The 14,370-nt window shown below is 36.8% G+C and overlaps 1 protein-coding gene across 3 annotated transcripts in view; it reads right to left on the bottom strand.

Moving 5' to 3' along the window:
• SNTG1 (syntrophin gamma 1) overlaps positions 1 to 14,370 on the bottom strand; it is a 109,790-nt gene that overhangs the window by 11,148 nt on the left and 84,272 nt on the right. For all 3 annotated transcript variants that reach the window (XM_006761206.2, XM_015562305.1, XM_015562304.1), the window contains 2 exons: positions 13,978 to 14,107; positions 2,615 to 2,653 (listed from right to left, as the gene is read on the bottom strand). In XM_006761206.2, coding sequence (XP_006761269.1) covers positions 2,615 to 2,653; positions 13,978 to 14,107 — 169 coding nt within the window. The remainder of the gene's footprint in view (positions 1 to 2,614; positions 2,654 to 13,977; positions 14,108 to 14,370) is intronic.

The raw sequence follows: 14,370 nt of genomic DNA, 5'->3' as shown, positions 1-14,370 counted from the left end.
ATATATATATATATTTACCAAGGAGTTCTGGTTTAGTGGTACTGTCATCTCATAGCACTCCTCACCTTGCAGAATTTCAGAATTAATCTCAAGTCCCTAAATTAAGGGAGAGGAGATATGATATCCCCCAAATCACCATCATCTTTATGTTCCACCTGGCCTCTTATTCTTTTATACAGCGACCTCAACAGCATCTAACAAATCCCTCTGCTTTTGATAAAGCTCCCAGAAGGTTTCTGACAAAACCATGCCTCTACACATCTGTCGGTGACACTAGGTGGTCCCTGCTACCACAGGGTACCTCGCAGGAGTTTTCCCACAGTATCCGCTCCATTACCTCCTGGAGTCTGAGAAGCCTTACTGGGGATCGGCTCACCCACTTTCTAATGTGAATGCATTCCTTTTTCTCCTTCCATTGTTCTTTGCTTTCGGTCGACACCACTCCCACAAGGTGGGGCCATTCAGCTCAAGTAACAGCCCAGACTATGTCTCACTGCAGCCTTCCCTTCGACATTACTGACATTACTTGGCATCAAGTTCACCCTCCCTCTCAACCCAGCAGGCCAGCCTGCTTCCTTTTCCTGGGTAAAGCAATCAAACCTTCAGTCCTTTCGGGGGACATTTCCTCTCTGCCCGAACCCATGGTGCTGTAATGTCAGTCACCCACTATTTGATCAAATGTTTCATCAGGTGATTTTTTTTTTTTGAGGGGAAGGCGGGCGGTTACAAGACTTTTGCTTTGTTAATGCTTCTCTAAGAGAAATCACACTAAAGTGAATTGAAAGGAGAGCTAAACATGGAAGAGAAGTTACACAGTGAGCTGAACGTACCCTGGTGCTCTGAAACAAGCAGAAAGCGCTCTTCACCGTGGGTAGAGGGCATGTGGTGGTGCGTTAATGGCTGAGCCTATTGTCATGTGTGTTCAGCTGGAGAAAGCCTCTCCTTCCCCTCCTGCCAGCTGCTTCCCTGAAACCACTGCTGAGCCAGCCACTGCAGCAGCACAAAGCCCTCCGCAGGGGGACCGCGGCCATCACTCTGATTGGTCACCACCGAGGCTTGGCCCTAAAGGCTTTCTCTCAAGACGTGGAAACGAAGCAGCTTGGGACTGTGCCAGGGGATTCTGGAGACTGGCAATCAGGAGAGAAAGAAGAGGCACCACGGGCAGCGCATAAAAGCAGGTCGACTTGGCGGCAGGGGCCAAGTGAGTTCACAGGAAGCAGGATGGCTATTGTCCAGCAACATGGGTCGGTGCTCTCTGGAAAACACTGTTCCTCTGAGATGCATTACTCTGACAAATAAAATGGCCCTAGGCCATCCTGACTCACAATTAAAAAGTAACACTAAAGATTTCGGTTGTTGCTCGGCAGAGAGCTCTCTCAGATATAATGGCATCCCAGCTCTCTGCATATAAAGGCGACATTTCCAGATGACTGGTAACCTGAACATTTTTCCTTCTCCCATAGACAGGATGACATCGGGACTGCTATATCCCTAATGTTATACTCATTGGGGATATAGCCGTGAATTAAATACAACGCAATAATGTAATTTAGACTCCACTTTGAGTGACTGTGCATTTCAAAAGAAAGAAGTAGAATATAGGCTATAAGAAAGAATAAGCGGTCCCAAGAAAACAGGTTGGGTTTTTTTAAAGAGCACAGGGAAGGGGAGATACAGAGTATTGCACAGGGTCTGATATTCTAGATGAGACTGTGTCAGGTCTCACAGAGGGAACATTTGGGAACAGGCTTAACAGACGGAGAGTTCCCCACATCTCTATCTGGAGGAGGAGAATTAGGCAGAGGTGAGGAGACAGAAGGAAGCTAGGTGGTCAGGAACCGGGACCATGGCGGGAAGAGGGGGAGGAATTAGAACCTGGAACCCAGTTACTAAGACAACACAACTTGGCGAGGAAGGAAGAGTGCACGCAGAAGACATGAGCTCAAACTTGATATACCAATGACATGAGCCAAAACACTGAGCTTTCACTTACTTTTCTTACTTGAATTAATGTTTTTAGTATGTTTATGAAAGTAATACAAAGCTTAATTCTAGCATAATAAAATGGTACAGGGAATCCGTTATTATTTTCTATAATCAACTTATTTTGTCCTATAACCAATTATTAGTCTTATAAGTCAACTAAATTATTTGCTTGATTAATCAGACATTATTTTTATTGTATGCATTAATTTAGACTCATTTAAAATACAGTCAGCAAATTGTGAAAATCCTCTTTAACATTTAGATTATTTATGTAAAGTACTCCTAAATGTTGATACAGTAAAACTATTTCATGTAAATTGTTCTCCATGTTCTTTGACATTGTATTTAAATAATATAATTTGTTTAAAAAATAGTGTACACTTAGTTTACTTGAAAAGTTTTTTAATATACTTTTTATTGTCGATAGTATTACAGACTGCTTTTAATGTGATTAGATAAAATATCACATAACATGAAAGAAATCTAATAAACTATTTATTTTCCTGAATATAGTTAATAATGGTACAATTATTTCCACATAAAATTAAATTTAATCCAGATTATCTTCTATAATAAAAACAATGAAAGAAATATATAATTTGACTTTTAAAATATTTCTCCATCTTACCTGCTGGTTAACAGGAAAGTTTCTGTTGATTTTTTTAATCTGCAATGATAAATAAATAGTAAAAGTAAGAACAACAAAGGTGACACAAGATTGCCTAAATTTTCTGAGAATCAATATTTAGTGAGTAAATATACATTGACACAATTAAGTCATGCATCTAAAACAGCAATTATCAAAGGAAAAGAATTTTTACTATCAAAATTTTTTCAAAATTTATATGAAAAATGTTAATGAATATTATGATACCACTTGAGAGAAGCAAACATCATTTGTGCAGTAAGTCATACAAAAAAGAAAAAGGAGGCTTTGTTGATTTTGAAAAAGCTTTCCATCTAATTTTTTGTTATTGTTTATGAAAAACCAAATGCCTATGCTTCCACACACTGTTAAATAATTACCTACCGCCGAAACCGGTTTGGCTCAGTGGATAGAGCGTTGGCCTGCGGACTGAAAGGTCCCAGGTTCGATTCCGGTCAAGGGCATGTACCTGGGTTGCGGGCACATCCCCAGTGGGGGATGTGCAGGAGGCGGCTGATCGATGTTTCTCTCTCATCAATGTTTCTAACTCTCTATCCCTCTCCCTTCCTCTCTGTAAAAAATCAATAAAATATATTTAAAAAAAAAAATAATTACCTACCAAGAACAAAAGAGTAATATTCTGTAGTTTATATTTTCACTTTGAAATCATAGTATTTCCAATTTGCTTTAACACTTGAGAACAGGGGAAATGGAGTATTTAAACGCTAAAGGATAAGAAAATGTGTCAAAATATTTTTACTCAGAATCCCACATAAAGCATAACATTGACTTTCAGACAATTTAGTAATAATTACCTACCAAGAACAAAAGAGTAATATTCTGTAGTTTATATTTTCACTTTGAAATCATAGTATTTCCAATTTGCTTTAACACTTGAGAACAGGGTGGATGGAGTATTTAAACGCTAAAGGATAAGAAAATGTGTCAAAATATTTTTACTCAGAATCCCACATAAAGCATAACACTGACTTTCAGACAATTTAGTGACATTTTATTAGAATTTAAAATAAGTGCTCAAAACAAGAATTCCTTCTGTTCTAAGTTATGTAAAATGCTCCAAAAACTGAATGAAAATGAATATGAGACTTAGATAAAGGACCTTAGGCCACCCAGTCATTGTTCAGAATTTGTATTAGTTAAAACTAATTATAATTTTTCATTGCTTTCCTAAGAGAAACACAAAATGCTAATTCTGTATGGTAAAATCTTATATCAGATTAATGAAGACTATTTTCATTTATAAGTTGTTTAATGGAATTATTTTATTTTTTCCTTTTAAAGTTGTGGATCATGGGAAATTAACGAATACGGTGCACAAAGTTGGAGAATCATCAAATGGCCCATCATAAGACCAGACTTATTGGCAAGATATTTTGCTTTTAAAATATAAAAGAAAAAAATGAGATTTATGTGATTTCAGCAAGGGAAAAAACATGTCTCCCTTATATTGCAATAATCACTTCAAAACTGTTTTGGTCTGGTGAGGAATCAGCTAAGGAAATAGCTAAAACTACAGGTGTCATCAGCTACAATGAGGATAGTGTAGAGATGCAGACAGAAAGAGCAGGTCCCTAAACATGTGTTACCAACCAAACAAAAAGTCTGTATTGAATACTTGGTGGAATTAAGCTTTTTGCACAGTTTCTGTAGCTTTGAGACTGGGTAACATGAAGAACTGGCCAGAAAGAATGAATGAGGTCCTATGGGAAGAGAGGGATGCATGAGGCAAGCAAAACCCAATTGGATCAAGGGTGGCATGTGAATTGTGTCCCGTAAAACTGCCTCATTTAGCCCTAGCCGGGTTGGCTCAGTGGATAGAGCATCGGCCTGCGGACCAAAGGATCCCAGGTTCGACTCGAGTCAAAGGGCATGTACTTCGCCAGAAAGAATGAATGAGGTCCTATGGGAAGAGAGGGATGCATGAGGCAAGCAAAACCCAATTGGATCAAGGGTGGCATGTGAATTGTGTCCCGTAAAACTGCCTCATTTAGCCCTAGCCGGGTTGGCTCAGTGGATAGAGCATCGGCCTGCGGACCAAAGGGTCCCAGGTTCGACTCCAGTCAAAGGGCACGTACTTCAGTTGCAGGCTCTTTGCCTGGGCCCTGGTCAGGGCGTGTGCAGGAGGCAACCGATCGATGTGTTTCTCTCACATCAATGTTTCTCCCTGTCTTTCCCTCTCTTCCACTCTCTGTAATATCCTTGGGTGAGGATTAAAAACCAACAAACAAATAAAAAGATTTAAAGGCTTATTATAATTAAAAAAACTGCCTCATTTTATTAGGACTGCATCATTCAGTTAATATCAAAGCACATGTTTTAGGTTGTGCAAATGAAAACCAGCTAATATTTGCCAATATCAAGAAAATGTTCAAACATCATTTAACTTTCAGTGAGTAGTTTTCCAAGAGACAAAGTAGGTTAGTTATTTTGCTGAAATGCTTCCTGACGTAAACTGCCAAAAATAAACTCTAATTGTGCAAGTCACAAACCTATGATTGTCCAAATATGCATCTAATTCCCAAACATTCCCTTCCTTTTATCATGACGTAAGTAACGGACTGCAGCTGTTTGATTTCACTCCGTTACCCATTTTTGGTTGACAACCACATATCTCACATTCATATTTTTGTGTCTGAGGAAAAACAATGCAGAAATGAACAACATGTTCGCCTTAAAAAGCAGATATAAGGACTCAGAAATGTCAGTAGCGATAAAAGGAAAAAAAATCTACTGCAATGACACACATGTCTGTCAGAAACACATTCTGCAACCTCTAACCACAGGCCTTCATTTATTTCCCATAAACCTCCTTTCTGCTAGGTATTATTTTTTCATGACTTTCAATTGAACTGCAAGATGTGTCAAGTCTTTTCAACGTGGCAGATATAATAGAAATATTTTTTCTTTAGTTTTTCACAACCAGCACGTCATGGAAAAAATAATCCATTTGTTCCACTTGCAAGTCTTTGCCATCTATTGTTTCAGATCTCCATGGATTAAATATTTTTCACTTCCGAAGGTAAATGAGTAAAATATAGGAAGATAGATGAAGTATTTGCTGCCTAAACTCAAAGGGACTGATTAAATGTGTGTTGTGTGTACGTGTGTAAATCCTCAGGGACTATGATGATCCCATAAAAATCACAGAGGGTATTATCTATGCATTTTCTTTAGGATTAATACGTCTTTAGTATCAAGCCGTGTGGTAGACATTTTTGGTTATCTGAATCAAAAGCTATTTGCAACCTTCTTTTCTTGATTATATCCTGCTATAAACACTACAGAAGGTAAAGACTAGCCACTTTACTGCCCTGGGTCCCCTCCTGCTGGGATTGTCACGGGACTGAGTTCAGAAGAATGAGACACTTCTCATTATTGAGTCCTTTATCTTAGCTTGATAAAAAGGAAGAGATGTAGGTGATGCTACTTATTCTTATTCACTTTCTTTCTTGTTCTTAACACTGATGTGATGTTCAAAAGTGTTGTAGCGCCTGGGTGGCCATGAGGTGGCAAACATCAGGTGAAAGCCAACTCTCTAAGGGTAGTGGTGGGCAATAATGTGAACAGATACAAGATGGGTCCTTGGTGGCTTCACAGAACCATTGAAGGGAAGTCAGCAAATGCCGCCATCCAGAATACTTGTCGGTTGAGGACAAAACCAATTATTTCTCCAGTAGGCCTTAGGGTTTCTCTTACTTGTCATTGAAAACATTCTTAATTGATACACACATATGGGAAAGAGAGTCTATGCTATTTCACATAATAAAATATGAATTATAGATTTGGAGAATCTTACATATGCAAATTACACATTCTCATTTCAGATAACACCAATTTTCAATGAACCTTTAAGGATAGAAGCATTAAATATCTATCTATCTATCTATCTATCTATCTATCTATCTACATACATACACATGCACACACAAGTATCACATTTCAAGTAACATATATTCCATTCCAATAAAGAAAATGAATACATAGGATATATATGGAAGAAGATTATGTTAGTGCTGTCGTAGTAAATAATGGTTGGAAAAGTGGGATTCATGAAACACTAACTGAAATATAGCTTTGCATTTTATCTGCTTCCTCAGTCTCTTTAAGATGAGGGAACTGGGGTGCACTTCTCTGGCTTATCAACAATTATATCTGCTGACTGATCTAATCACCATCAGACATTCTGTCAAGTATTACCAACACTCTATTCAAAAAACTCTTTCAAAATCTCAAGTGACAATTTGACAAAACAAAGACGACCACCCTCACAATAAATAAATTGATCCTGCCATGTACTGATGGTTCATGGATTAAATCTTTTAATTTAGAATGAAACTGGAAAGAAAGACCAAATGTTTTAGCATCATTGAAAGACCAAAATATTTAAAGTACTCTCTTCACAGTGACTGAAGTTAACTTAGTGTCTGTTTATGAAGAACAATATAAAGCTGAAGTCACATAACTGGTGAATAGAGAAGCTAGGACTCCATGTCAACTCTGATACCACCTTCCAACACTGCTAAGTTACCTCTGCAAAAGCATCACTTTCAGTTGCCTTTGACTCATCAGACAAGAGAGTGTTTTGAAATTATACTTCAGTCTAGTTTCAGGTCTGGCACATTTGCAAATACCTTTTCACGAATCTTTACTTATATTCCCAACCCACCCATACAGATCTTAGTTTTTTTATATTACCTAAATCTTCAATAAATATTTATTTTTTTTCTACCATATCTTGTGTGTGTGAATAGTTTTCTAACTTATTCCATTAATATCACATATGTTTTGGAGTTACAGGAGATTTTTTTTTGGTTAATTCTCACCTGAAGATATTTTTTCCATTGATTTTTAAATTATTTTTTACAGAGAGTGGAAGGGAGGGAGGAAGGGAAGGAGAAGAGGGGAAGAAAGAGAGAAACGTTGATGTTAGAAAGACGCATTGATTGGTTGCTTCCTGTACTGGGGATCAAACCTGCAACCCAGGTATGTGCTCTAGACCGAAATTTGAACTCGCAACAGATCCACTGAGCAATACCAGTCAGAGCTCAACCTGTTCTTAATGACTTTTATTCATCTAATTCCATCACCATTTCCATTCAGCACGGGTATTCAGTGATCAGGTGTTAATGATTTTATAGTTTCCATTTATTTTAGGAATATATCTAGACGCTCCCTATTAGGCAAGTCTCTAACTCAACAACTTGGAGACATATTTCCCGGAACATTAAAAGTTTCAGTAGTTTGGCATAATGCCACAGGATCAACATTCTCTTATTTTATAAGAGAATGGATATAAAATAAAACAGACTATCTATTATAATCATTATTTCCATAAGAGAATGGGCATTGAAGGCCACAGATACAGGAGGAATATATACCATATTAATAATCTGTTCTTAAAGAATAGAAATTTATATTTAAAAGCTTATTATTTATCTAAACATTTTTTTACCCACAATCAATGGCAACTTTAATATTAAATGAGATTCATTATTGTGATTAAGTCTGTTAATTTTTCTCTTGTAGAGATCCGTACTGCTACCTCTATATACATGTCTTCTCCCACCAATTAAACTGTTTTACTCATTGTTTATATATCAACTTGAGGAAACTGTCCTTACATTTCTGAGTTGGTACAGATATAGCCCCTCATAACACTTCTTTATGTTATCTATAAAAGTTGTAATTTCACATTTACTTATGTGATCATTTAATTAATGTCTCCCTTCCTCACTAGACTATTTGTTCCATGAGGGGAAAAAACTATCCACTTTTGCTTAGAATTATAGTGCTGACTCATACCAAATTGACACTGTAGGCCCTCAAAAATATTTATTGAATCAGTATATCAATAAATCAGGGAGCTGACAATGATCTCCAAATATGTCCATATCTGGCCCTAGCCGGTTTGGCTCAGTGTATAGAGTATCAGCCTGCGACTCAAGGGTCCCAGGTTCGATTCTGGTTAAGGGCACATGCCTGGGTTGTGGGCTCAGTCCCCAGTAGGGGGTGTGAAGGAGGCAGCCAATCAATGATTCTCTCTCATCATTGATGTTTCTCTCTCTTCCTCTCCCTTCCTCTCTGAAATCAATAAAATTATATTTAAAAAAATATATCCATATCTGGCATTAATGTAACTATATATAAGGTAAATATATGTATACATACATTTAGATTACATACACATACATGCTTACGTATATTTTAAATAAATTTTTTATTTTAAAAAGTTTTAGATTTACAGAAATGTTCCAAAAATAGCAATTTCCATATAATATATACCCAGTTTCTCCTATTATTAGCATCTTACATTTAATTACCATGGAAGATGTTAAAATGAATGAACCAATAGCAAAGCACTGCATTTTATTAACTAAATCCATGCTTTATTAAGATTTTAGTTTTTAAATAATATCCTTTTCAGTTCCAGAATCTCATCCAGGATACCATGTTTCATTTAGTCACCATGTCTTCTTAGGATACTCTTGGTTTTGAAAGTTTCTCAGACTTTCCTTGTTTTTCATGACATCAATTTTGAGACTTATTGGTCAGGTATTTTGTACTATCTTCATCAAATGGAATTTTTTTGATGCTTTTCTCATAGCACAACAAAGGTTATGAAATGTAGGAGGAAGACTACAGGGGTAAAGTAATATTTTCACTATATCATATTAAGATACTGTCAACATGACTACATTTTGAGTTCAACTTTGATCATTTGGTTGGCGTTATGTTTTTTTAGGTGTCTTCATAATATGTTATACCTCTTTCCTATTTTTACTCTGCACTCTGAAAGAAAGTCACTATATACATTAAGAAACAAGATTTAAAAAGAAAACATATCTTTAGTACCCTCATAATTTTTATTAAGTTACTAATATCCTAAATATTTTATTTGCACTTCCATTGTAGGGCATACTTCTCAAAAATGGGGATTATAAATTATGGTATTTAGCAGTTACAGAAACATATTATTTGAATCTTCTGGTTACCTAGTAAGAATCTCAATCCTGGAAAATTTAAGAACCTTTTAAACTTTTGCCCAACTGGCTTTAGTATGCGTTGCTTGCCTTACATTAAGTATTTTGTAATTGGTGCAATCAATACAAGAACTAGGATTTCTAACTCATAAGTGTATTTAGATAAAAATACACATTTAAACTTTGAATGTTTTACTATTGCTAATAGTATATAATACTAATGAGAAATCATAAACTTTGATTAATCATCATAATAAATACAACATCAATGAGTGTTTTCCATATATAGATAAATAGTATACAATCAGTAAATTCATGCCAAGATAATAATGAAGCTTTAAGAGACTCGAGATTGTGGTAATGTCAGTAACAAAATAAAGGTGTAACTAATCCTCTATTTTTCTAAAGAGCTTCAACATCTAGAGGTAGTGAGTGACAAGGATGAGAAAGACTGGGATGACATCCCAATGAGGACCAGGGGGAAAAAACAGTGATATCATTATAAAAAAAAAAGAATGGTGGCATATGACACTTGCCTTTATATATTTGAGGAATTGCCAAGTAAAGAAGGGAGTAAATTATGATTTTTTTTTCCCCAAGGAAGAACTGGCACAAATGGATGAGAGATATGAGAGTTTTGTTCATTAGAAGCAGAATTCCTAATACTGTCATTTGTTCAGTTGCTGCAAAATGAAGCGTGGTTTTCTTGACATCGAGAACCTTCCAGCAGGGAACCTCGCAGGAGATATTTCTCTCTTTTAGAGAATATGTTGGGGTTTTTTTTAAAAATACGTTTTTATTGATTTTAGAGAAAGAGGAAGGCAGAGGGAGAGAGAGAGAGAAACACCGATGTGAGAGACACATTGATCGGCTGCCTCCTGCACACCCCCCACATCCCAACCGCGGGTAAAGACAGCAACCTGGGCATGTGGCCTGACCAGGAATCAAACCGGCGGCCTTGCAGTGGGTGGAACGATGCTCAAGCAAGTGAGTCATACCAGGCCAATATTTCTTAATTGGGTGGGAGGTGGGGCAAGATGATTTCTATGGTCCCTTCTTAAGAGTAAACACGTAAAAATGTTAAGAGAGTCGTTGTTGCCCTGCAATATGCACGTGTCCCAATGTATTGCCTTGACTTGCAGTCTGACATATGCCTTCCAGTTTATTTACTCCTGGCCCTCTGGGACACTGTATTGTCCACCTGATGCCTACTAGAAAGTCACTCAGTGATTTAGATGAAGAAGCCTTATTTCAGAAACACACTTGTTTATCAGACACCTCTGTTTATGGCAGGTAGAGATGTATAAGGGACATAAGGAACTATGATCAGACAACAGTCCATCCACAGGAATCATCGGTGGCAGCCAGTGCTGCTGACACATCCTTTACCACGTGAAGACAAGTCCTGAAAAGAGCCTTTTCTACCATTTACTGAGTGCACTGTAACTACTTTGGAGCCACTTGAATAATGGTAAAGTAAAATTAAAATGTGTTTGTCTGAGTATTTTAACCATCCACTGACATCTGAAAAAATGTTTTTAAATAGCAACTACAAAACTACAATTACATGAAATTTCCACCTAAAACAGGTATGAAAATCTCCCAATTTCACAGAATTATCACTGCTGGGATTGGTGAACAAAGACAATGAAAAATAGGTAGCGTGCCCTACTTCGTGTGTCAGTGGATGGAGCGTTGGCCTGTGGACCGAGGGGTCCAGGGTTCGATTATGGTCGGGGGCGCATGCCTGGGTTGCGGGCTCAGTCCCCAGTGTGGGGCGTGTAGGAGGCAGCCAATCAATGATTCTCTCTCATCATTGATGTTTCTGTCTCTCTCTCTCTCTCTCCCACTGTCCCTCCCTCTCTGAGGTCAATAAAAATATATATATTTTAAAAAGTAGTGTATTGCTCCACTTATTCTAGTACTGGTTTGTTTATTATTTGTTTTTTTATTTTCCTTTTTTTTTTTTTAAAAAAAAAGAAATAACTTTTAACTTCCTCCTCAGTCTATTCTTTAATCGGGCCACACATGAAAACATGATTCATTATTTAAAAATCCTATAAAGCTACGATTTTAATATTCCACTTTTTATTCTAACCATCACTTACGTATATGTAAGGACATTTCAAGTACGTCATTGCAAGCTCATGATTTTATTTTTAACTTATTTTATAATTATTGTGAATGAGAACTGATTACGAGATCAAAAGCACATGCAATCAGAATGTAATCACAGGGAGGTCAGAGAACAAGTAAGTAACTTAGAAAAGAGCCACCCAATCATAAGAGACATGGGGCTCTCTCAGCACCAAAACAGTAAAGAGAGGAGAAGTGTCTGCTTTCCTGAGTGTCAAGCTGAGCACTGATCACAAGGCTGAAAAACAGGCAGCAAAATGTGGCTTTCCCTGCTTTGTGCTTACAGAGGAGAGAGACACTTATATCTTCACTTTCTGTTTAAAATAAAGTACTGACTTTTCAAATGCCTGTTTTCCAGTTTATAGCATTCTAACCGAACATACATTCCCATGAAACAGTTTTTAGGAGTACTCCTAGGTTTGGGGTGGTCAATGGAAATTTGGATCTAGGTAAAGAGAAAAAGTTTAACATTCTATTCTTCTTAAGTTTTTTTCTAATAAATATAAGATCTTGGCTCATTTGGGGAATTAATTATAGCATGCAATGAAATACAAGAGTTCGTACTCTCACAAGGTGTGTCTGTCTTTTCTTTAACCCTAGAACATCCCTGTAAAGGAATAAGGGTTGAGAATAAGAGGCGTAATCCTCACAGATCTTCTCCTTTTTCTTTCTGTCACTCTGATACCTCTTGTTATCATGTGTAATTCCAATATGATGAAACCACCACATTCACAAAGATTGAGTGTTGCAGGGCTATTCTTGCCCAAGACAGACATGCCCAAGCCAGGCCTCCTTGTATAGAGATATCCCAAGTAAGGAAGGCATCGTGAAAAAAATCACCTGACTTTATTATGAGACACAGGTGAAACATACCAAATAAACAAACATTTAAAAAAGGTAGCATAATACCAAGTATTGATATGACCTGTGAAAAAAGACCTGCCAACCTTAAATTTCACAGTATCTTGGAAAACTTTGGCATTACCAGAAAATGCCGAATATGTACATATCCCATGACTACTGATTTCATGCCCAGATAATCCCTAGGCATCCGCACAGGAGATGTATGCGTGATCATCTATGACACCCATCATTGCCTTTAATGGCTGACAGTCTCCCTATTTTTAAGAAATATTTGCCACAATCCTTTTCAGATTTCAAAGCAAAATCTGCGCAAATAAATTTGGGTCTGGAGAGTCATTTACGTGAAAAGAGTTCTGGATGTTCATGAGCTGGTGAAAAAAAAGTTACATACTTTTGCTTGACTTTTGAATTTTTCCTAAGATTTCTTAAATGCTCTAGCATGACATAGAAGAGTTGTGGAAAGAGGAGAGTGTTTAAGACATGGATAATATGTAATATATATTTTAAAAGAGTAATTAAGATCAAATAAGTTAAATGCTATACACCAATACTCAATGAAGTGAGGTTTACAGTCTCAGATTTTCTGTTAAATGATACTTACCCAAAAAGTACGGGGAAGAAAGGATTGACAAGTTTATTAATCAACAGCGATAATCATAAGGAAGTAATAATAAAGAGACAGGAATGGGAAAAGAAAAAAAAAAGTTTGAAGTAGAAAGACAGAGAAAAATTAGAGAAGTCACTCCTGATAATATGGGTATGGCTCTAACGTGCGAATTACCATTTCCCACAAGAACATCTCTGACTGCTCCCGTGCCAGTGTAGTCTTAGGTAAGATCTTCAGGCTATGTGCCAACTCTTTTCATCCTCCCTCCACTTCAAAAATTTCTACCTGTGATTCTAAGGCCACTAAAGGGAAATCAACAATACTTGAAATTTAGTATTGTTTCATTCCAGAATACTTCTGTATACACACACACAAACACACACATGCACGCACGCACACACACACATGCACACACATATCTCTATATATTTTATATATAAAGTGACTACATGCTAAATCTATATTTTCAGTTATTTAACTAATGCAGATGTTTAGCACGTTTCTGGATGGAAACCTATGTGTGAAAGTATTCTTGAACTGATACATTTGGCTACTTTCTGGTCAGTATTCCAGAAAGCTTTCATGATGGATTTTCTTAGTTGAACATCAACTAGCTGGTATCAAGTTATATATACACGCGCACGTGTGTGTGTGCGTGTGTGTGTGTGTGTATTTTTAAAAGAAATTTACCAAAGTGAGAAACTCTACAGCCAGATATTACTTGAATCACTACTCACATTGTGCTTTGTGAGGTTTGAAATATTAGTTGCTATTGCTTGCAGCCAGTCGATGCAGTCGTCAGCAGAGAGGCACTGAATGATCCCACTGCAGACCCCGTCCACAGCAATGACTTGAAAAGCATTCTGCCTGCAGATATGTCAGCACAGATCAGATCAAAATGTCATCTCATGTATCTATTTGCAGCTTGAAATCAAACCTGTTGAAAAATTCTTCTCTCAAACTATATAAATACAGCTTCAAGTTCAGACTTGTTTGCTACTCTTAATATCTGTTTTTAAATAGAAGACTAAAGATAAACTAAGATAACATGTAATTTTGAATTCTCAGAAAGCATCTTGAGATTCAGATACATTTGAAGACATTTTGAGTTATAAAACATATATTATGTA

The sequence above is a fragment of the Myotis davidii genome, unplaced genomic scaffold, assembly GCF_000327345.1.
Source record: "Myotis davidii unplaced genomic scaffold, ASM32734v1 scaffold317, whole genome shotgun sequence".
Lineage (NCBI taxonomy): Eukaryota > Metazoa > Chordata > Mammalia > Chiroptera > Vespertilionidae > Myotis > Myotis davidii.
This window is presented reverse-complemented; position numbering and strand designations above follow the sequence as displayed.